The sequence below is a fragment of the Lissotriton vulgaris genome, unplaced genomic scaffold (assembly GCF_964263255.1).
Source record: "Lissotriton vulgaris unplaced genomic scaffold, aLisVul1.2 SCAFFOLD_474, whole genome shotgun sequence".
In the NCBI taxonomy this organism is placed as follows: Eukaryota; Metazoa; Chordata; class Amphibia; order Caudata; family Salamandridae; genus Lissotriton; species Lissotriton vulgaris.
The window spans coordinates 148170-173221 of NW_028248784.1; the positions used below are offsets into that span (position 1 = coordinate 148170).

At 44.2% G+C, this 25052-nt stretch overlaps 1 protein-coding gene across 1 annotated transcript in view; it reads right to left on the minus strand.

The window, feature by feature from the left end:
• Positions 1-25052, minus strand: part of LOC147663828 (GATOR1 complex protein DEPDC5-like) — a 585638-nt gene that overhangs the window by 16594 nt on the left and 543992 nt on the right. Inside the window, exons 41-42 of the mRNA XM_086950176.1 lie at positions 24215-24275; positions 12975-13057 (exon numbers count right to left, since the gene is read on the minus strand). Coding sequence (XP_086806302.1) covers positions 12975-13057; positions 24215-24275 — 144 coding nt within the window. The remainder of the gene's footprint in view (positions 1-12974; positions 13058-24214; positions 24276-25052) is intronic.

Sequence of the window (25052 nt, forward strand, 5' to 3'; positions counted from 1 at the left end):
CCACGCACATGGGCGGGACTATTCACTAGATTATGACTATACACAGAGATCCCCTACTACAGAAACCCAGTTTTTCTCAGGGGTTAACATTTGCCCTTGCACACTGGTAAATCTTTCTAAAAAAGGATCTTGAAAAGATCAAGGAGTAGCTCCTGATCCGTATCTGGAGGCACAGATAGGAAATGACATCAGCATGCATGGGTGGCCCTTATATGTGGCTCAGCACGGCAATTCTGGAACAGTTAAATGTTGGCGAGGAGCAACACAATGTCCCCTACCGGCACACAGAAATACTGCTTTCAAGTTTCCATATCCAGTATGACACCTAGGGAATAATCACAAGGTCTGGAATCTTCGGATAGAAGTATCCATCAGAAATGCACATCTAGAATGTCTGTAACCATTGTGTTCAGAAAAGTATTGAACTGTCATTTTGTAGACTGAGTGACAAGAATCGTGCATCTTAGTATTTATGAATGCACAAATAAAGTAAATATAACCAAATATTGAAGGCTAAGGTTTTCAGGTTGTGCCTGGATGCTAGGTACGGATCCCACACAAGGCTGTAACGAGCTTGAGGGCCTATACCTTTGCCATTGTGATTGCAAAAGGATATTTTGCGCCGCCGTTAATCAATACTGGGAGCAGCCATGTTAAACAAAGGTATTTAGAGCAGACCCTTGTCCACGAGCAGTACACCGTTAATGGAGTTTGAGGAGCATTAAACTGTGGGTTGCTTGGTGATCAGTGTAGATCATTGAAAGTAATTGCTATCTTGATTTTTGAGACTGCCCTAGCTTTAGCTGTCTTGCCAGCCTTGTGTAATCAAAAAATGTATAAATACAAAATTGATTACTATATATGTACAAACAGGGGCTTGTGGTTAGCTCTATTCATCATTTGATCTGCCCAACTATCATTTATATTTTACTTCAGTATACTGCGGAAGGCTATAGCTCAGCCCACTTGAGCCATTGGCTTTCATGCACTGGGTGACAGCATTTGGCTTGATCACCTGAGCATCGGCTTCAAAAGGAGTGGCCCAATGGTTTACTTCGGAAATGTTTCTTTCTTACAATTCTTTACCTTTTTTTTGTTTAGAAAGCCATTTTGTCTAAACCATGTTAAAACTAAACTATTATAGTAAAACAAAGCTAATAATACAGTTTCTTTGCACCAATAAAAATCATATTTTCCTATGATGTGCATTAAAACTGAAGAACAAGTTACTTGTAACTAGTTCAGTTACTTGGAGGGAGGCCAATGTTGCTGTTTTACAGATATCAAGAAGAGGAACGCTGCTAGCCAAAGCAGAAGAATTCGATTTAGGTCTAGTGGAATGAGCTCTCATACCTTCAGGAGGGTCCTTCTTGGCCAGGGCGTAGCAAATCGATGCACAAGATAATTCAACTGGAAAGAATCCTCTTGTGCACTGCTTTGCCTTTCACCTTCCCAACATAGCCCACGAAGAGCTGATCGTCCAGCCTCAGATCTCTAATCCGATCCAAATAAAATCTGACAGCTCTTTTAGGGTCCAAATGATGCAGTCTCTCCTCCTCCTTGGAAGGGGGAGGGGGAGAATAGAAAGTGGGTAAAGTAATGGACTGTCCCATATGAAAAGGGGTAACCACCGTGGGAAGGAAAGCAGCCCTCATCCTTAGAACCAACTTATCCGCATGAATGGTTAGGAAAGGAGGCTTCGAGCTAAGAGCCTGAAACTCACTTATCCTCCTAGCCGAGGTAATGGCAATCAAGAAAAACGTTTTAAAAGAAAGAAGCAGAATGAAGAGGCTCATACGGAGAACCCATTAAAAAAGGAAGGACTAAATTCAAATCTCACAGAGGCATAATGAAAGGAGTGGGAGGGAACTTATTTGTAAGGCCCTTAATAAACCTCAGACAATGGGGGATTTAAATAAAGACGGCTGGTCCGGCAAACATATAAAGGCCGACAAAGCCGATAAATAGCCTTTGACAGTAGCCACAGCACAACCTTGTGCCAAAGAAAGAGAAAACTCCAAAATATTAGACAAACGGGCCTTAAGAGGGTCAATGTTTCTCTCTCCGCACCACTTAACAAATCTGGAGCATCGGGAAGAGTAAACAGACTTAGTGGAGTGTCGCCTGGACGATAAAATAACATCCACTATATCTGGTGGAGAGAGAAGGAACTCAGGCTGCCCCGTTCAATCTCCAGGCATGAAGGTGAAAGCTCTGGAGGTGGGGTGTGGAACCTGCCTTGCGACTGCGAGAGGAGGTCTGCCCTGAGAGGGAGACGGAGTGGCAGGTGCGGTGAGAGGTGAATTAGATCTGTGTACACACCCTTCTTGGCCAATCCGGAGTGATCAATATGACTTGGGCCCGCTCTTGGCGAATCTTCTTAATAACCCGAGGAATCAAGGGTATGGGAGGAAACGCGTAAAGGAGTTGTGAGCTCCAATCCAATTGAAACACGTCCACCAGCGCTTCCTGCATCGGAAACTGGAGACTGCAGAATAACAGGCAGTGTGCATTCTCGTGAGAAGCAAACAGGTCCAACCGAGGAGAACCCCACATCTGAAAGATGCAATGGACCACCTCCAGATGAAGCCGTCACTCGTCATTGACCGAGTAACGCCGACTGAGATTGTCCGCACGTACATTTAGCATCCCCGGCCAAATGATTTGCAAACACACAAATCGGATGGTTCTGAACCGAGAGCTGCAGAGCCTCTCGACAGAGACGAAACGACCCTACACCTCCCTGCTTGTTGATATACCACATCGCAATAGTGTTGTCCGTTAGGACCTAAACTGACTGACCGCGAAGGGAAGGGTGGAAAGCCTTCAGTGCCAAACGAATCACCCGTAATTCCAAAACGTTGATGTGAAGCAACCTTTCCTCTGGAGACCAAACACCTTTGACCTCCAGATCCCCCAGATGAGCACCCCACCCTAGAGTGGAGGCATCCATGATCACTGTGGTCACCGGCGGAGGAGGCTGAAAGGGCTTTCCTTGAGGCAGGTTGCCATGCACACTCCACCAAGTCAACTCCGCTGCAGCTTCTCTGGAGATTATGATCTTTTCCCCAAGATCTCCGTTGTGCTGATACCAATACCTGCGGAGGCACCCCTGGAGTGCCCTCATGTGCCAGCATGCATGGTTTACCAACAGAATGCAGAAAGTGAACAGACCGAGCAGGCGAAGGACCTTCAGGACTGGAACAACCGCTCCATCGTGAAATAAAGGAATCATCTCCTGAATGTCGAGAATCCTCTGCGGAGGCGGGTATGCTCGACACACAGAAGTGTCCAGTATTGCCCCTATGAACAGGCTGCGCTGAGAAGGCACCAGTTGAGATTTGGGTACATTTATCGAAAAACCCAATTTGAACAACAGATGAGCTGTCACCAGCAAGTGGCGCGAAACCAACTCTGGAGACTCCGCTTTCAACAGGTAGGGGAAAACAGGAATCCCATACCTTCTGAGATGAGCTGCTACCCCCGCCATCACCTTTGTAAAGATTCGAGATGCGGAAGTAAGACCGAACGGGAGAACAGCAAACTGATAATGTTGCGACCCTACCGTGAACCGGAGATACTTCCGATATGACTTCAGTATGGGAAGATGAAAATACGCATCCTGCAGATCGATAGACACCATCCAGTTTTCCTGTTGCAGCGCAAGAAGAACCTGAGCCAAGGTCACCATTTTAAACTTCTCCTGTCTGATGTAAAGGTTCAAAATCCTGAAGTCTAGGTTTGGCCTTAAACTACAGTCCTTTTTTGGGGATTAGAAAATACCGGGAGTAGCAACCCTGACCCCTTTCCTGCTCCGGAACTACCTCTATCGCACCTTTTTGAAGCAAAGTAAGACCCTCCTGCTGTAAAGGCAGCAAGCGGTTCTCTGAACACCCATCCTGGCAAGGAGGGTAAGGAGGAGGAAACTCAAAAAAGGGAAGGGCGTATCCATTCTTTACAAGATTCAAGACCCAACGATCGGCCGTGATCAGTCTCCAATCTTGTAGAAAACGGGGCGCCCGACCTTCAACCGGACCAATATGTTCTAAGATGGGGGATCTAGAACTGCTTTCCTGTTGTACCAACGGTGGAGGGAGGAGAGGTAGAGGAGGAGGATTGTTGTCGAGCTGCACCCCTGAGGCCTCTCTAATTCTTCCCTCTGTACGACTTGTACAAGGGATTCTGCTGCTGCTGGCCCTGCTGATGGCCACAAAAGGAAGCAGAATCTCCCAAAGCCATGATACCGCTTGTAGCCGTATCCTCTAGATTGCACCTGGAGACCTAAAGACCTTGCAGTAGCCCTGCTGTCTTTAAAACGCTCTAAGGCTGAGTCTGCCTTTGAACTAAAAAGTTTTGACCCATCAAAGGGCAAATCAAGCAAAGTCGCCTGAACATCAGCAGAGAAGCCAGATGATATGAGCCATGTCAGTCTCCTTGCAGCCACAGAAGACCCCATCACATGAGCCACGGAGTCAGCAGTGTCCATGCTCGGCTGAATCACTTGACGTGCTAGAGCCTGTGAATCCGGAAGGACTTCCAAGAAATTGGCACGATCTTCCTGAGGGAACTTCAGAGCTAATTGTACAACAGAATCATCAATACATGGATGTATCTTCCAAGAAGGCAAGTTGCATTAGTGGACTTAAGAGCCATACTTGCCGAAGAGAACACCTTTGCAGCATGCTCTATCTTTTTAGAATCCCTATCACCCAGAATAGTAGGGAAAGCACCAGAAGACTGTTTGGAACAAGAAGCCTGAACAACCAAACTTTCCGGCGTAGGATGTGATGATAAAAAAGCCAGATCTCCAGGGGCAGGCCTGTACCTTCTCGAGATAGAGCGAGAAACCGCTGGAGCAGATAAAGGTTTCTGCCACACTTACAGGATTGCTTCAGTAGTTGATGAAGATGTATTCAAAGCTTCTGTGAGAATATTGGATTTTACCTCAGCTGAGGTAAGCTATAAACCAAGCAAATCAGCCGCCTTCCTTATAACCACATCATATGGAGCAATGTCCTGTACAACACCTCCACCTGCAGATGGAAGATTATATTCAGGGTAAATTTCCAGGCCACTAGCATCATGAAGGCCTTCAAACTCATCCATAGAGTCAACAATCTCCCCTTCCTCCTGATTCTGAGCATATTCCTCCTCTTCAAGGAGCCTCTGTGCCTCTCTCCTACAGCATTGTTTAGGAATCGGCGTCGGTGGCGCCACACGCGGCGCCGGTGAAGACATTAACAATGTCGACGGAGGAGCCTCGGCTTTGAAGCCCCCCCTTCATCCCACCTTAATCTTCATACTCTTGAATCAGACTTGTCCCTTACAGAATTATCTAACACCCCAAAATTCTCTCACTAAAGGGAAGACTCCTGGTCCAGATGGCTTTTCGTTTTATTTTATTTACACTTTTCAGATCCCTTACTGCCAAAACTCAACACTTTTTCACTCCTTTTTTTAGATGGTAAGACGGAAGGTACCTTTCAAGAGGCAACAATTTGTTTAATTCATAAAGAGGGTCGAGATCCTAAATATTGCAAGAATTATCCCCCGATGTCTTTGGTAAATGTTGATTATAAGTTGTTTGCTAAACTGCTTGCTCTATGTCTAGATCCTCTCATGCCTCACCTTATTGCGAAGGAACAGTGTGGGTTTGTCAAAGCCAGACACACTTCTGATAACTCTCGACTTTTTCTTAATGTTCTCAACAAACTTCCTTCTATTTCTACTTCTCTAGCGGCTATATCAGTTGATGCTGAGAAGGCTTTTGATTGAGTATACTGGTCCTTCTTATTTGCTTCGTTAAAGTGGTATGGGTTTGGTCCCAAATTAATTTCACTATCTCTCTTCTACATTCTGTTCCTAGGGCCTCAGTGTTAGTTAATGGTTCTATTTCTTCCTATTTCCCTCTTCAACGCGGAGTTCGTCAAGGATGCCCTTTATCCCCTCTTCTTTTTGTCCTAGCTCTTGAACCTTTTTTGTCTTCTATGTGTAACAATGTCTCTATTTCTGGTTTTTCTTTTGGTGACCAACAACTTAAACTTGCCGCGTAAGCGGATGATATCCTTTCATTTATTTCTAAGCCCGACACCTCTGTCTCTCCTCTGCTTCATCAATTTGACTGCTTTTCCAAGGTCTCTGGTTACAAGATCAACTCGGACAAAATAGAAATCCTTCCCCTTACTAAATTTTGTCTTTCCCATTCTTTTTCATCCACCGGTTTTGCCTGGAATGATTCAAAAATTAAATATTTAGGTATTTGGTTTTCCAACTCTATTACCTCTTCAATTAAGTTAAACATGACTGCTTTAATGTCTCGTATTGATAAACTACTCTCTTCCTGGAATCCCCTTTTTCTTTCTTGGTGGGGTCGATTAGATTCAATTAAAATTATGATTGCCCCTATTTTAATTTATATACTCTCTATGCTTCCCGTCCACATTCCCGCCATATACATGAAAGGTATTGATTCTTGTCTTTCCAAATTTCTTTGGAAGAATAAAAAAGCTGGAATTGCCCTTTCTTCTCTTCGTGAGACCAAATCTAATGGTGGTGTGAATTTTCCAGATTTTCGCCTTTATCATAAATCCTTTTCTCTTCGTCAAGCCTCGAAATGGCTCGTATCTGAGCATTCTCCTTTTACTCTTCTTTGGCTATCCATTGAGCAAACCTTATTATTACCATTCTCTCTCACGAAGTAATAGCTTTCTCAGTTAAAACTTCTCATACATCCTTCCCCTTGTTTAGACATACTTGTTCTCTTCTAAAGCCTTTAGTTTTACCTAATCCCCTTTCTTGTGATGACTTTTTTGATTCTCCTATTTGGCATAATTCTCTCATTCTTCTCAATAACAGGCCCATTTTTTGGGGAATTCTTGGAGGACAAGGAACATCATTTGGGTTAAACATCTTTTCAATAGCCTTGCACCTTGCTCCTTTCCTGAATTTCAAGCCTTATTCCACTGTCCTCGTTCCTATTTACAAAACTTTACCACTCTTTTAGCAATTATTCTAGAGATATACTATTCTCTTCCCCCCTCATCTCCAAATGTAGCCCAAAACTCGCTTCTTAAACTTCTCCTCTCCTTACCCAAAGCTTCTCTTATATATAAATACTACTTAGCCCCCAATCCATATCGAGTTAAATCCAAATTGGAACTTTCCTGAGAGTCTGATCTGGGATGTGAATGGGCTGCTTGCGTTTGGGACAAACTTTGGTCTAGATCTTTAAAAATCTCTCGTTCTGCCTCTCTTACTCAATCTATGTTTTTTCTCTATCATAGGCTTTATCTTACCCCTCTTTCTATTGCTCGATTTTCTCCTGATTCAGATTCTAACTGTTGGACCTATGGTTATGCATCTCATTTTTCTCTGCTCCTCGGTTTCCAAATTTTAGAGATCCGTTTGGACCTATATTTCTCTCATCTTTAACCTCTCTATCTCTTATTCAATACCCCTACTGTTTACTGGATGCCTCTCTGACTCTTTCTCTTTACCCTCTCATCATCGTGGGCTTTTTGATCTCATGCTTGCTCTAGCCTTTCAACACATTACCCTCAATTGGAAAACTCTTAATAACCTTTCTACACAACACTGATGGAATAGCCTTTGCCACTTTCATAGACTTGATGTTGCCTTCGCCTCCTCCTGTACAACAGCTTTTAATAGAGAGCTTTTTTGGTTACCCCTCACAACTTATTTAGATCAGATTGTTTTTAAACGTAACTCCTCCCTCAATTCTGAAAATGTTAAACCTCCTTGAATACCTTTTCTCTGTTCTTTTTTCATATCATCCAAGATACGTTGACACATGTTGTTAATTGACCAATGGCTTGTTCACACTCGTTGTTTTATGTAATGTATTATGCGTTCTTCTTTTCTATTAACATGTTAATATTCACCTCCTCCTCCTTCCTTTCTTCTTCCCATCCCTTTTTTCATATAAAACCCTAAAATAGATTTTATGTTTTTTATTGTACTAGCCATATATCATGTGAGAACTGTTTCAATATCCAAATCTGTTGCTGGTATTTTTTTTGCCTACTTCTCTGTTTCCTTAATAAAGCTTTTCAAACATAAAAAGACTTCGCCCTCTTCCTACCTCTCTTCTCCATCTTGGCTTTGGCCATGAACAACTTGGCTTCACGTTCTTTAATCACTTTGGGATTCATCTTCCTGCATCTCCGGCATTCCTCGACGTCGTGGTACGAAGATAAACACCAGAGGCAGTCATAGTGCGGGTCCGTGATAGACATATGCCCGCCGCACTCTCTGCAGGGTTTAAATCCCATCTTCCTAGAAGTAGCCATCAGGAACAAACAAGATATACAACATTTTCTTAGAAGAAAATGGAAAGACCCCAGAAAAACCGTTAAGCGGCGACGGCGCGGAAAAAAGGGAACTGACGTCAGCACGCCGACGAGGTCCTTTTGTGGCTCCGATGACATCATACGGTGCCGCGAGCTGAGCCTGTCCATTGTGACGTCCTCGTCGACTTGGGAGAGCTAGGATATAATTTTCCTGTGTAATGCTGGTGTAGGGGGTATTCAAAAGGCGAGGAATCCACAGGCAGAAGTATCCATCAGAAATGTGTTTCTAGAACTGTTCTAAGTACACCAGGATTGCTAGGAAGAACCTTTGGTGTTCTATTAAAATTATATCCAGTGGCTAATGTATTGCTGTAGTTATATTTTCTATTGAAAGTATATGGTCACCACATTTGGGAGGTAGTATGATTTTTTTCCTTTTTTTTGTAATCTTTTCCACATGCTTACTATAAAAAATACATTCACCAGCTTCGAAAAGGCCAGGGCTATTGGCCTTGCTAAAGCTTGTTTTCATTGAAGCCCAAGAAAGGGGAGATGTAATTCCATTTCTAGGCCTGTTTGTCAGTTGTACTTGGCACGGTATTTCTGTGGTTCCTTCCAGCTCAAACTGCAAAAGATGCAGATGTAATAAATCCTGATATGGGATAAATGTTGTACATGCAGTACAATTCTGTGCTTTGGATGACATGCGTTCAACGATAGGAAGATTAAAGTGCCTCTGTCTTTACAAGCTGAAACAGGAACAGGCCACATTGCTCAACCAATGAGAGAGCTGTGTTTAGGGTCACAGGAATTTTTCTCATTTGTACTCTAAAGCCCACAAAGTCTTTAATGTTTTGATTGAGTTTACAAAGCTTTCTTACATCTAGATTTTAACATAACAAAACACTTTTAGAGCAGGACTTGTGTTTTAAGTGAATGAAAAGGGTAATGGGGACTTTAAAAGGTGGGTGGTCACTCTGAAGGGTATGTAATAAAAGGGGGTGTGCATTAAAAAGGGCATGGCCAAAGCACATCTAATAACAACCCCCCTCCCCCAAAAAAGGCATTGCCTGTGTAACTATAGATGTGGCCTAACTGTTGCCTATTACTACCTTTGGAAAGTCAAGTGTACAAAAGGTGTAACCTACTTATTTGTCTGGAATGAGACAGTACAACTAATGGTAAGCAAACAACAAGTTACTTACCTTCAATATAGCTCTGCCTGGGGGTTAGTTACTCTATCAAACTATAGATTTCTCACCTTGTGAATTTCGCAAGGGGCCAGATTGGATGCGGGAAACTCAAATGCAGTGCAACAGCCTCCCTACCTCAGGAATAGCTGAGCCACTTGGGCTCATGAGGCACCCCCCCAAAAATAATGCCTCCTGGAATATATTCAAAACCCTCAGCAAAAATGACATTCATAACATCCTTACTGCGCTTAAACCCTCAAACCACTTCAAAAACCCGTTACAATTGAATATCTTCAGTGAGATCAAATCCTCTTTACTCCCACTTTGGAACAAGATAGTAAACACTTCACTTCAGCAAGGCCCTATCCCGGACTGCCTAAAGTAGGACAGGTAACCCTATTCCGATAAAACCCACTGCAAATCGACTGGACCAAAAGAACTTCAGCCCTATTTCCAACATTCCAATGTTAGCTAAGCTCATTGAAAAATGCATTCAGGTACAACTTTGCAACCACATAAATCACTCAACTTCTAGACCAATTCCAGCTTCCATCAAGGCCACAGCACTGAATCAGCCCTCATGCACATAGTGGATGACCTGCTAAAAATCTCGGACCAGAACTAATCCTGCCTTCTAATCCTCCTTGACTTATCATCTGCGTTCGATACAGTTAAACATGACAGTCTCCTAGACTTATTTGAAAGGAGGTTTGGGCTTTCAGGGTTGGTACTAAATTGGTTCACCTCATTCTCTACAAAAGGACTCAAAGAATTAAGGTTAACCAGTCCACGTCCAATGCAACACCAGTTACGTTACGGGTTCCACAAGGGTCATTTCTTTCTTCTATGCTCGTCAACCTTTTCAAGGAGCCTCTATCCAAAAGCTTGAATTCCTCCAACACCCACTACCACATGTATGCGGTTGACACCCAACTGTACCTAAAAATCTCTTCCCCAGAAGATATTAGTTCCCGCAACACAACCCTACTAAAACCCAAAACTGGCTTACCCGCAACCACCTCAAACTCAATACAATCAAAACAGAATTCCTCCTAAAAGTCCCACCCAATCATGCACCTGAGATTGATCTATGGATAAATTATCTAACTGCTCTCAACTGCACTTTATGCATTATAGACTCCACAAGATCTCTGGGACTAACACCTGACAAGAGTCTGAACATGCAGGAACACAGTAGTTCCACAGTCAAAGGTTTGAACTATCAAATTAACATTTTAAGGAAATTAAATCCCTGTCTCTCTTAGGATGACTTAAAATCAATGGTCCAAGACCTAGTCACTCCCAGATTAGACTAGGGAGGGGCAACCCTTTGTGGTCTTCCTAGTTTCAAGTTTGCACCTCTAAGAGCCTCTCTCGATGCTGCTGCCAGGCTCATCACAGAACCAAAAAGAAATAATCAAATTACCCTTTATATTAAAGCCCTTAACTGGCTCCCCATGAGGCAAAGATACCACAGAAATTCTATAAAAAGTAAACTAGCAACAGAGCCTTCTTGGGTATTGCACTGAGAATTTGGAACTCCCTACCACTTGAAATCAGACTGACTCCTCAACTGCATCTTTCAAAAATAATATTAAATAACTACTTATGAAAAAATTCCTGCCTTAGGTCATGCAATTCGACTCACGATCTACATCCATGATGATTTTCACTAGACTGTAAAAGCATATCTTTAGTCTCATTGACTTGTCCTAGAGAGGTTACCTTCTACATTTCATGAACTTACACAGTAATACCTCTCTTGATTATGTTGTTGTTTGCTTTCCTGTTTTTTCTTATTTTCGAGCATTTGTAAAGCACTGTGATATCCTCACAGGTCATGTTTGTGCTATATAAAACCTTATAAATAAATAAGTGGCGCTGTGTGACTACGCTTTCAGCTCCAGAACCGTACATAGGCGCACCCATGCATGCGGACATCGGTTTCTTTCATCAACTAATCTATGCCCTCAGGCCCTCAAGCGAACTGAATGATCCAGGGTGTGTTTTCTTAAATTGGGATCTTTTTAGATGGAAGAGACCATACCACAGAATGGGGAAGTGGGAGAACTGTGAAGAATCTGTGGTTAGATAGAGTATCCACCAGAAAGAGCTTTACCAAGTAACTTGTTCCTTGGATGGATACTTCTAACCGCAGATTCTTCACCTTGTGAATAGATAACAAAGCAACAATTCCCAAGCTGGAGGGCTGTAGAATGGCTAAGACTAAAACATCTAGGACTGAGCAGGCAAAATGCCCATCTCAATGGACCTGGCTGTCAAAGCATTGGTGATCATGAGTGTATGCGTTGATGCCCACATAGATGCCTGACAGCTATCCAGGGTGCAGCTGTAGCAGTCTTGCCCTGGTGGAGTGAGCCCTTAGACCTTTTGTGGCCACTTCTTACCTAATGTGTAGCAGATTTCAAAGCAGAGGAATATCCAACGCAAGATGTTCCATTTCTGCACAAGCTTTCCCTTTTTTGACCCAGAGCACCCCACAAAGAGCTGATTGTCCACATAATGTTTCTTAATACGATCAATACAAAAGCTGAGTGCCTTCGTGGGGTCCAAACAATGGAGTCTCTCTTCCACTTTTGAGGGATGTAGTGGAGCAAAGAAGGTTGTAAGGGTGATTCCTCATCCAACATGAAAAGGCATCACCACCTTCGGGAGGAACGCTCAATTCTTAACACCAGTTTGTCTGGAAAAAACGTGATATAGGGAAGCACCGTGACCCTGCTAAAGGGGTGTACTTGGTGATCAGTTATCAGTGTTCACAATAGGACAGCCCTGAAACATTAGTGATAAAAGGACTCAAATACGGTGATTGAGCCCGGTATCCCCATTGAATCCTGCAACTCTGTCTCACATGGGGGTTGTACGGGTCAGCGCACCGGTGATGTGGGTATGGCATGTGTGCAAAGGTTTGAAACTTGTAGGGACATTCAATTCAAAAACTGCTGAAAGCAACATGTTGCCATTAGGAAGACCTTTCCGAAGCATACCGAAGGTGGAAACATGGAGGAGGGGAGAAACAAGAACATTTTAGTAGCTGTTCGAGTCAGCGTTAGAGTATGATGTTAGGCTATGTCAATTTGTTGGTGAGAGATGAGGCTGGGAACTACAAAGGAGAAGAGCTAGGTGGTAAGAGACTTTCCTTTTACTTGATGACCCAAGCTGCAGAAATACCTAAGCAGACCATTATGTATTCAGTTTTTGCTTTATATAGGGGCAGCAGTACATTTGGATGTCATTTTCGTAAATGTAATAATTTACTTAGACCATCCTCCTCTTCGAGAAGAACTCTACTAAGTACATATTGCTACATAGTATTGCAATTCCAAACACTTTACACAAATGTCATTTTCAGAACAGATTCAGGCCACTTGTTCCGATTACCTACTAATAGCTAAACCTCAGCTAAGACTCCCCTCAATCCCCGTCTTTTTCAAGGGCCTTGGCTACTCACCTGTCACATGGATGTACTGTGGTTTGTTCTCAGCTGGAAAGTTGAATGCAGATGCAGAATATTTATCCTGGATAAAGCCAAATCTGTAAAGAGGGAGGTTAAAATCGATAACTTGGTAACAACAAAAGCAACCCCCGTCCTATTGCACCCAATAAAGTGACCACACTACGCTAATGGGTGCTCTACTTCCCCCACACACCAGAGAGCGCCAGAAAAGTAAAAGTGAAAGCAACACAGAACGGATATGTAATGTCAGGTTGGTAATTTTAAATCACTTGATGCCAGCACATGGTCATCTCAATGTGCTGTGAAAAGACAGGAGAGATGGAAGAGAGGGACTGTGAAGGCAAAGCAGTGCACTGTTACTAATTCAAGTTTCTTCTTGGTGCATTCTGTCTTAATTGCAAATTATAAACATATCCTGAAAATCTTACAAGGTTTTAATTTTGCAATATGAATTGATTTATAAATGTCCATCTTTTGACTTTGTTCTAGTATGTGCAATATACTTGTAATCTGCTCGGGTATTGCTGTGCTAAGTTCAATTTTCACTGAGAAAAATTCTTAGGATACAGAAGTTTGATTTTTATAAACCACCTGAGACCCCCTTTCCTACCATCATCATCGCTAACATGGCCACCCCATGAATCCAGTATTGTGCCATCTGTACACTGCGACACATGTACCTGCACACAGAATTCCACCCTCATTTTGTCATGCGCTCAAGTCCTTCAAGCTGCAACAAATATAGAACCTGAGCAAATCAGTTTTGGGGTGGCTGGGGGCAGTTGTAAACATGGACTTGGGGGGTAGAGTTCGTCGAACAAAAAAGTCTGATGGCTTTCACTACTCTCTGTGGAGTGGGAACATGTGAAATGGTTGCCAAAGTATTCTCTGTACCAAAGTCCCAGGCTATATCCCCTTTGCTCAGAGACATACAATGCATAATAACGTGTATCATCAGGGAGGACTTTAGCATCACCTCCCCTAGAAAATCCAGCCCAAGGTGAACATGAAAGTGCACTGAGTGAGCAGCCCAATTTTACTTGTAGTATCACCATTCATGCTGTGCAACGAACGCTCCCATACCACTAGTTATATATATCAGCTCTAGTGTCAGACAGGGTGACACCGGAGCTGAAATTGAATTTTCTGCCAGACCCGCTGGAGTTTGATTGGGAGCATTACCCTGCCAACCATGAAGGTTGTCAATGAACTCATTGATAGGACAGTCATCCAGACTTTAACCTGCAGTGTTTTGCCAAAATGAAAGCATCAGCAGTGACGAGTGACCGAAGTGCTATTAAACTTGCACCTTTTCTTGGAGGAATTCACACAGTTATTCTACCAGGGACTGCACGGACTGCCCGCGCGCAAGTAGAAACTTGTCTATTCAAGACATTTTAAAGAAAGTGTTCCTTTGGGAACTGATAAAGTTATAATAATAAAAAAACGATCTTTGAAGTGCACGCTTAGATGGCAGCTGTTTATTTCATGGATTGGGCATTGATTGGAGACAGTCCCTTGTTGATGTTGATGGTTGTGTTATCCAATGAAAATGCTCAAAAAGTGTAATTTAAATCAAGGGGAATTGTGGTGCAACTGCAGCTGAGCACTGAAGCAGGCATTGCGCCGAAATGCATTTGCTCATTTAAATTAATAGTGTCCCGCGTGTGCTCCGGGCCTGAGCCTTTATATATATACATATAATATAACACTATATAAAATAAACACAGAGGTAGATAAATTGGTTGCTATGCATCCCATCTAATTTTGCTGACAACAATCTCCAATCTCATTTATTTATTTGTTGTGTTGTGCTGTTTCTTTTTTTGTTTACCTCTTGACACCAGGCTGAGGATGTCCTAAAATGCCAAGGCGGGGCAAGAGAGATGAAGATGGGGGTTGGGGGCGGTACGAGGTAGCGGGAATCCTTGCTGATGGAGTTGTCTTCCCCAAAAGCTTAGCACCTTACATTAAGAAACCCTGGCTGGCATCTAATCAGCTTGCAGGGTGCAGCAATGGAAAGGGGAGAATGAAAGATTTGGAGGAAGTAAGTTATGGAGAGGAATGAGGTTATGACAGAGTAAGAAACAAGTTACGTGCCTTCGTTAAAGATAGTTCTGATTCCTACTGTGTTCCTTCTGTAGATTATTTATCTCTGAAATATGTAAAACTTGTTAACACTCTGTCAGCGTGCCAGGTGGTGCCACTTATGCTCCAGGCGTCAAATGCTGCCAAGAAAAAAAATAACTACACCAAGCACACCCACCCACACCTCTTCACATACTACAATCTTTCAACCCAGTGTGTATCCGAAGATCTGTAGACTGAGAGGGTCGATAAAGGGTTACAGCACCTATCAAAACCTACATTACCAATAACACATTCACTTTTTATTCAAATCGATACCAACTTTGCTGCAGATTCACGATCTCTGAAGATTTAAGCATCAACAGCTAGCCAATTTGAAGGAAGTTAATGGTACTGGTTAATGGAGGGAACTTAAGGTACGTGTAAGCGTATTGACATAACTAGATATGGTCTCAAAAGGCAGAGCCATCAACCGAATCAATATCAGGTTGAAGTTCCATTTAACAGTGAGGTAAGGTGGAGGGGGTAACCTGATCACCAACTAAGAAATCTCCAGAATCTGAAAAAGAAGGGTTTCATCGTACCTAGTTGCTCTAATAGTCGACATCTACAACCCCTTCTTGGCAAGTTCCAAAGAAACAATCAGCACTTCGGACAATGAAGCTGCAAAATGGATCGAAACGTGCCTGGCTAGTCACACACTACAGAACCTCCTTTGCCTATATCCATAGGGAAGCCTCATACAATTCGATCTGAATCGAACATTCACAAGACAGGCCATTATAAATCTCAGCCTCTCACGGGCCACGCCTGCGTTTGCAGGCTACTTCTCTAAGGATGCGACGGACACTGCACCCTACTGCAACAAAATATATATTCAAGAGCATTTAAAAGTTAGGAAAACGTGGGACGGCATAGACCACATCGTGACAACATACATTTTGTGTTCTGTTGATAAATCAACATTTCAAAGTTTCTACCATGTGATTTGGGTGAATATGTTTGAAGACAATGGAGAGAAGTGATTTTCCAATGGGAACTTCGGGTTTTCTTTGGAATACCTTCACCCATCACTGAACCAGCAGTGACTGTGAAATTGCTATTTTACTTAAAAACACATTTTAACTACGATTATGCAGCACATTTGGCAACGTATTCATATTTTAAATCTCTTCAGAGGGTTTGCATTGCTTTTTCGTTTGTACTGACTTGTTGAGTTAGTGATCCTGTAAAAACACAGTGCGTTATCCTAAGGAGAATTATGTAAATGTCAGAAACCTTGCCCTATATGTCCACCATCTGGTTTGTAGCTGGTCCTAAATACACAGTGGCAGGTGTCTTCTACGAGGAAGCAATAAAAGAATAACAGTCATCAGATGGAGAGGTCTGTCTGCATCATCTCATTACGAAAACTACCTGGCAAGGTGCCAATGCCATGTGCATCCTTTTACGTCATGGAGAGTCACATTTACTTCATCACCATCCCCTCCCCCTCTCTTCTCCAGTGTATCACCTCTATCGGTGACCACAGAGGAGAGCAAAGTCCTCCCTAGGCTCATTCAGACCCCACATCCGCTGGGTGCGGAGAGTGGCTCAGTGGATGTCAGCAATAGTCTCAGCGGCACCGCCAGCACCAGAGTATGGCCCTCCCATGCTGCAGCTCCCACGCCACCCCTTACCCCAAAGCCAGAGGCGCTGTGAGCTTGTCGTTGGTGTGTGTGTGGTACTTCAAGATCCTCAGCAGCTTCGGAACCATGTTGAGGAGCAAATATGGTGGATGAGGGTCAACGATGCCAACCACATGCTTTATTATGTGACTCAAAGGAAATGCCCTTTGAATGGAAAGAGTCAAAATGTGCCATTGAAGAAGGAACCACAGACAAGGGAGTGGTTACCCCATCCCATGCAACCCCCTCGCCCACTGTGAATCTGGCCCAAAGCCAGTACCAAAACACCTCAAGGAGAGGCAGGGTCGCTTCACCACCATCACAGAAGTGTGTGTATCTGAGGGGTTCCAGAGTCTTAAAGTACAAAAAGTATTCGTGAACCTAAACCTCTTATTTTTTTCCTGCACTAGAGCTGCTGAAGGACTCCAGGAAGACCTGACATTTTAAGTACAGAGAGCAGCCTGTCCCTCACTCTGAAGCATCTACTTGCACTCTGGAAGCTTTTTGGACCATCGCCTTCCTCGCTCGCGACAGCTGTGGGTCTTCCTAATCATGCCTAGGCAAGCATCTCACCTCCACGCAGCACATAGCCCCACACGAGCGGCGCTTTCAGACATCACTTTGTTGCACTTCCTGTAACTTTAACGGCCCAGAGGCCATGTACTCACATTGAACAAAAACAAGAAACAAAGTCAATTACGTTTGAACTCATTTGAGCACGGGCGCCCTGAGGCATGGCTGTGCGTTCTGAAGTCCTGGCACCATGGGGCTGGAAAAAGAACTAAACGGGTTCGGGCTAGTTACACCTTTGTTCTGCTTGATGCATCACCGATGCCTCTGTTTGAGAGACACTACAGCATGCAAGAGTGAGAGCTCCTTGAAGGCCTGAGTCTGCTTCTTTCATCAAAGCTCTGTAGGCAGCTTGAACCATCACACAGCCTCTCTGTAATACATACATTCATCTCTGGGTCTACAGCGAAAGAGGGAAGTGCACAGAGGAGATGAGGAGCAAAAAAAAACATTCCTTAGTTGACCTGCGCGCCCGAGAGGAAGGAGGCATCAGCGTTAAAGGAAATTACCTCACTCTGGGTTTCCTAAATGGCTACTCAGGGAAGGCTAATGGAATTTTAATGTTGCTCCTTATCTGGTATGGCTAAACATCCAATAAAGAATTGTTGAAAACTGAAAACTATAGGAAGTAATACTATAGGTGGAGATAAGCAAGCTGTCTACTCTAAAACAGGTGCTATGGCAATGAGTGGTAGAGTCCCACTGAAAAAGTTCCCTACTTTCTGTAGTGTTTTTTCTGGTGGTTAAGCCAGCTACCCACAGATTCCTCACATTTTGAATATTCTAGGGATAAAACTAGATCTAGAAACAGATATTTGCACTGGTAAAGGCTTCTCAGTGTGAGAAACAAAGCCATTGTGATGTCACTCGAGCCATAAGGCACCCCCACTGGTGTCCTGACATCAGTTTCCCATCCATTTTTACGAGCCTTCGAGGCAGACAGGCTGAACATGACATCAAATAAGCAAGGTACGTTGCAAAACCAAAACTTGGAACCTTATTATCATGATATATTATAACTATATTACAAATATTATTATAATGACTGTAATAGAGAACAAGCCTTCAAGAAAAGGAGGTTGGGAGAGCGGAAAAGGAATCCACCAGAAAGACTGATAGTGAAGTCAAGTAACTTTTACTTTTGACAGATACTTCTACCTCCACCTTTTTAATAGAATCTCCAAGTAGTACCCACCCAGGAGGCGGACTTGAAGGACTAGTTAAACTAAAAAGTCAAGGGTGCCGAGCGTGTAAAGTGACCTTCTCTCTGCACCTCTGAATACAAACAGCAATGTTTAGTGAAGGAAGGAAGCCCAATTTGCTGCCTGGCAGATTTCTACCAAGGGAACTCCCCTTGCCAGAGCTAAAATAGAAGACTTTGCCCTGGTGGAATGAGCTCTGATGCCCTTTGGATGTTCCCAATGTACCAAGGCATACCATACCTTGATGCTCAAGATGATTCACTTGGACACCGTAATCCTCTGTACAGCTTTTTAGATCTCGTGCCTAGCGTTGCAGAGCCCAGCACTGATCGCGCAGCTCAAAACCGCTTGTACGGGGTTCTGGAAGCTGACCACACGCTTGTGCGTGTGATTTTGCTTTCCCTATCTGTCATCGGCTTTCGAGTCCTTTTAAAAAAAAAATGCAGCACGCAATTGGGCAAAGGTGGGCGCATGTCCCGCCTTTGCTACGCCCATTCCCGTCCGTGTCTAGGACGCGCATCAGCACGCGGCACAGACGACAGGCTCCCTCGCTCCTCTGTGGTGCACGTGCACCACTGGTTTTGATTCCCGCGTTCGGCTCTTCTGTGGTGCGCGTGTGCCACAGGTTTCAATTCTGTGCTTGTTGTTCTAGACAACTGCCTCCTCACTTCCTTATTGTGCAGTTCTGTGTATTTTGATAACTTGAGGAGTTCGGTGACGATGAATTTTGGATTGGTTGAACAATCCTGAGCAAACCGGGCCCCAGGCAATGTAGACACCGGCGATGGGGGTCGGTAACCGACCTCAGTCGGCTGCAGTCGACGCAGGGCTTGAACCCGGGCATCCCTACCGGCACCGTCGGAGTCGTTTGACTTCGAAGAAATATCAAAAAGGATCGAAAAAGTTTAGTCAAAAATGTACTAAGGGTACCACTTTTTCCGGATCGGCGCTTGCTGGCGCGGAAAAAAGAAGAACTGACGCCAGCGCGCGAGGGCGGAGTCTAAGTACTCCGGCGACGTGATCCCGGCGCCGACGACAGACGCGGAGCCACAGACGACGCCTACCGACGCACAAGGGTACTGCTACGCAAATGTTTCCGGATCCAGTCTGACGCCTGGGGATATTCTAAGGTAAGGAATCTAATACTAACCTTTTCTTTCAGATAGGTAAGGGCGTTGTCCTTTTACACACCGTGCTTTTAGTGTAAGCCTTAAAAGATGCACTGATGTTTCTAGATACTAAGGCCTCCTCACGCGGTTTCACGTTTCCTAAATTCCTCGTATCAGGACACGTTTCTGTGACGTGCCTCCGAGACTCAGAGGACGCATACTTATAATCCCCGGGAGAGCTCTTGCTAAACACCTTATAACTGCAGATTGGAGCCCGAGCCTGAAAGTAGTGCGAAGCGATGGTTAAGTAAATTTACAAAAAAATACTGTCAAGGAAAGGTACACAAGCAGAGGGTGGCCAAGGATAAACCACAAAGATCAGCATAGAATACATCCGAAACTAGATAAGAAAATGACACATTGCACAAAGAGTTCAGTTTGACAAAATAATGGTGATCGCCTTGTACATAAATGATTCCTTATGCAGATAGCAGTGTGCTGGCGGTGTTGCATTGACGGCAAGCAGCTTCACTTTCTACTGTGAAGAGACAACTTGTCGCGTCGTTTTTTTGCTATAGTCCGCCCTGTGAGTTGGCGAAAGAATCAGTGGCTTTAGAGACCCCTTGACTTGGCTGCGATGAGTCAATTTAAAAAAGCTAGTGCCACTGCTTACCTGCAGTAGCGCAAATCTGTGACAGTCTGAGCGAAACCGAGTACAAACGTTACGAGTAAGGTGGATTAAGGTGCATGGACACAGGGTTTGGGGGGTGGAGTAGTTAGCAATCTCCAATTCCATCTGGTATCTTTGCAGCAGAGATTATGATCTTGAAATGAGGATCAAGCAGCGGAACAGGTTTTAGCAGATCCATTTCTGCTGATACTCCTTCCGGGCCCTTTTCCGCTGCCCTTTACTGGTGTATAGAGGCAGGTGGTGAATGGCATCTCGGAGAGGAGATATTGGGGGTGGGGGTCACGTGTTTGTCGCCTGGTTGGTGGGGGGGGAGCCACAAGCGGGGTGTCAGATTGTTTTTATCTCTTCCTAGCTGTGCAGGAGGATGGCGGCATGAGGGGGGGAGCGGGGGGGGGGGGGAGGGGCTTTGCCCCGCAGGTGCCTGCAGCTCTGTATACAGGTCTGGTGCTTCCTAGAACTGCCAGCTCTGTAGTTTGTGCACCAAGGAACTCCGGGCAGGGCCGGACTGGGACAGAAAATAGACCTGGGCACCAAAATAAAAGCGACACCATCATTGAATTAGAAAGCTAAAAAGTGTCTCTTATTTGCATAATGGACAGTTTTGAACAGACCTGCCGTACAGTTTTTTGCAAGATATGGAAGACTGCATATATTGGAGCTTGCTACAAGTAGTGTTACTTTAATATCTGGGAAATTAACAGTACAAATTGGAAAAGCAGATCATAAAACAAGCATACAGACCAAGAAAAAAATCTGACACTGGCCAGTCAGACCATCCCATAGGGCACTGCCTGGTTGCCCTATAGGCCTGACTCCGGTCCGGGGATCTCATTCAGACTCGCACCAGGCCTCTCGTTACGAGAGACCTAGGGGGGAATGAGTCTTAGCTTGTGATACCTTTGTGAGTGTAAAGACAGTAGCGTAGCCAGGTGCCATCTGCCCCAATTCAAGGGAAGAAATGGACCCCTAGCTGCTGTTTTATATGATCTAGTCCATCAAAACACAGTGTTTGGCGCCCCCTCCCCCCCCCCTCGTGCATCCACAGAGGAACCCACTCCCCTGTATACGCACCCTGATAAATATCACCAAGGATCATTTTACTCATAGAAGCTTGAATGGACGCCTTGTTTCAACGTTTCTGCGCAGCTGTTTTTTCTATGAACCTAGACAGACAAGTCTGTTGTTTTAAACAGCTGAGAAACTAACTTTGGGATTGCTTCAGAGTCTTCGAGCTTTCGACCTTTGCAGCAAAGATGCTTTGTTCTTGGGAGCAGTCTAACGTTTCTTCTTTCTGGAGTGTTTTCAAGCTGTCACGTGAACCCTGAATTCGGGGATAACTCACCCTGATGGAAAGCAGTGACAGATGTCTACAGGTTCCATAGATGGATAAAGCGAGCATCAACAAGCCTTTTGACTGATGATGAATAGAGCTGGGCAGTTTTGCAATATAAGAAGTTCTGGCCAAATTTGGATGCGTCTTGAAATTCAAAATCTCAATACCTCAAAATCAGAGCTAGAAGGTAGAATTGTTGAAATGAGAATGTGGCCAATTATTATATTCCAATTTTAACTTACTTCGACATTCCTTTGTTATGGCTTTCATTGCATTTGTGGCAGTTATGAGGTCGACATATCGACCTCTGATATACCTATCTCTCCAAATTGCATGACATTCAGGCTTTACTTGTCAATGCACTCCCCAGGACCCCAAATATAAACAAGCATTTGCATTGCAATAGGTCTCGCATTATTAAAGTTTGAGCTATTGGTGTTGCATCATTATTAGCAAATGCCAATAGCTCAAACTTTAATAATGCGAGACCTATTGCATTGCAAATGCGTGCTCTTTATTCTTATTGGTGCAGCCAGAGAAAAGCTGGTCATCAAGCAGGAAGTCCTGGGTCTGGTCAAAATACAAAAACTGACCGCCCTCTTTGGGTCCAGCCTTTGAAGACGCTCCTCCTTTTTAGTGAGATGTGGAGAGGCAAAGACGGCAGGTAGGGTGAAAGATTGCCCTAAATGGAAGGGTGTGACCACTTTGGGCAGGAAAGCAGCCGGGCTCGAAGAACCAGCTTGTTGGGATAGCAAGAGGTAAAGGAGGGCTGGACCCTCAGTGCTTGCAACTGACTGACATGTCAAGTCGACATAATGGAGATCATAAAAACCGTCTTAAAACTGAACTGTTGTGACTGGCAACTGTGTAAAGGTTCAAAAGGAGAGCACATTACGATTGTAAGGACCAAATTATTGTCCGATGAGGTAATGTGAAAGGAGAAGAAGGAAACCTGTTGGTGAATCCCTTCAGAAATCTCATGACTGTAGAGGACTTGAACAATGGAAGATCTGTGAGACAAAGAAATGTCGACAAAGCAGATTAGTGGCAGTGGCCCTTCACCGTATCCACTGCGCAACCCTGCGAGCTAAAGAGCAAATGGGGCCTGAAGGCGTGCCGTAGGATACCATAGCCCTGCAAAAGAAGCCACACAAAGTTTGGAAAGAACAAAGGATGGGCAAGGCAGAGCAGGAAACTCCAAGTAGGGCTGAGGAAGGGGTGAGGAAACCACAGGCATCGAGGACTCAGAGGTCGGCATTGGGTCTGAAGGAACTGCAGGAGACAGCTCCGCTTGGCTTACAGGGACCAGTTCTGGCTCTGATGAGAAGTATATCGGAGTGCCACGGTGACTTATCTACTGAAGTCCATAAATGCTCGGAATCATGTCAATGCTTCTGGCTAACCTTGCATTAGGAGGACTTGACGACGGCGACTACATCCTCAGGTGAAACTTTGTTGATCGTCCCGGGCCACGAAAAATGTGGACACCCTTTGTTGGATGGAGTTCGGGTGCATGCTCCTGAATGATTCAAACAACTTCTTATTGCGGCACCAGATATAAAAGTATGGATTTATGATAATGGACATCTGTCCATCCCAGTCCCAGCACAGTATACAGCCTGAATTTTAGGGGGGTGTCATCCATGGCCTGCTAAGATTTTTTTGTATTGTTAAGGAAATATATATTTTTTTAAATGTCAAATTAAAGTGTTGAAAGCTTACATGTCAATGCTGCAGGAAAAAAAGAGTACTGGGAACCTGACGTCAGGTCGCCAGAAGCGGGAGCTTTATGGTTGCACTGACGTCGAGATTGAGCCAGCGCTCCCTACCAGATCTGAAAGATATTGAAAATTTTCCAAATACAGTCTGTCTTCTGTTATGTTCAAAAAGTGAGGAATCAGGAAGTAGAAGTATCCATCAGAAATAAAACATTTGGAAGAAGGGATGACGACTGACTACAAAATTAGGCTCAAGATTGCTGTTCAGTATTGCAATCAGTAACATACTAAATTCTTCGCCTGAGCCCAGGTTCAATCTCCAAGGTAGGTTGTGAGGAAGAATCACATGTCGAGGTTCTTCCCTGGGGTGCTCCGCAGATCACATGTATTATGGCATTTGCGGAACATCTTAACCTGAGCTCCCTGTCTTCGAAGCATCGCAAGGGTTCTAGTTTATTTCTTGGTTGCACTTACAGCATTGTTATGGCCTCCTGCCACAGAGAGGCATCAATGGCATTATTCAAGCTCCTTCATCCTTGAAAAAATAAAGTGTGTGTGTGTGGGAGGGTGGGGGGGGGGGAATCAGCACTGCAAGGGTTTGTCTCCTAATAAATGTCTAGCGCCCTTTGGGAACAGGTTAGTTAGGGATTCGACGGACTGATACCAATAACTGAGTACTTGAGTGGGCTTGGAGGAAAAACCAGCACGTTTAATTTTGCCATTGTCACTATGAATTGTGTAAAAGTAACATCAGACAACATGTTCTGCAGATGAGCCAGTCACCCACCTACCAGCACACGATGGGCAGCCTGGGTAGGGTGGGGTACGGATGCCCACTGGTCACTGTGGCACTTACCTGTGCGCAATGGCCTCTTGCAGAAGGTGCATGCGATCCCAATAGGTTTCGGGTTCAAAGCCTGAAAAACACATTAATGGTCAGGTAAGTACTTAGTAGAGGGTAGGTGTCTACAGATTAAACTACTCTCATCCGGTAAAATGCCTCTGGAGTTATAAACTACTCTTTCCTGGGGGAAAAAACCTTAGAAGCATGAATTACTTCCAGATGGGAAAGCTGCTACATGTGTAAGTCGAAATTGTTTGGGAAGAGGCTACTGTAAGCAAAACCCACACTCAACTGAGAAAAGTGTATGCCTCTAGTGGCTTTTACACAGTATACATTGCACTAATCTGGAAAAAGTCTTGAAACGGTATACATTTAATTCCTCCGAGAACCGGCTACTACAAGTATAAATTACTCTTACCTGGAAAAAGCTGCTACACAAATAAATACATTACACTTCTCTGAGCAAGTGCTGGTACAGGCGTAGACCATGCTCACCAGGGAGGGCTGTGACAGGTATAAACTACTCTCCCCTGAGAAAAGGCTGTCACATGTATAAACTACACTCCCTTGAGAAAAGTCTGCTGTATGTATAAACTACACTACCCAGAGAAAAGGCTGCCATGTGTATAAACTACACTCCCCTGAGACAAGGCTGCAATCGGTTAATGCTACACTCCCCTGAGAAAAGGCTGCCACAGGTATAAACTACTCTCCCCTGAGACAAGGCTGCCACAGGTATAAACTACTCTCCCCTGAGACAAGGCTGCCACAGGTATAAACTACTCTCCCCTGAGACAAGGCTGCCACAGGTATAAAGTACTCTCCCCTGAGACAAGGCTGCCACAGGTAT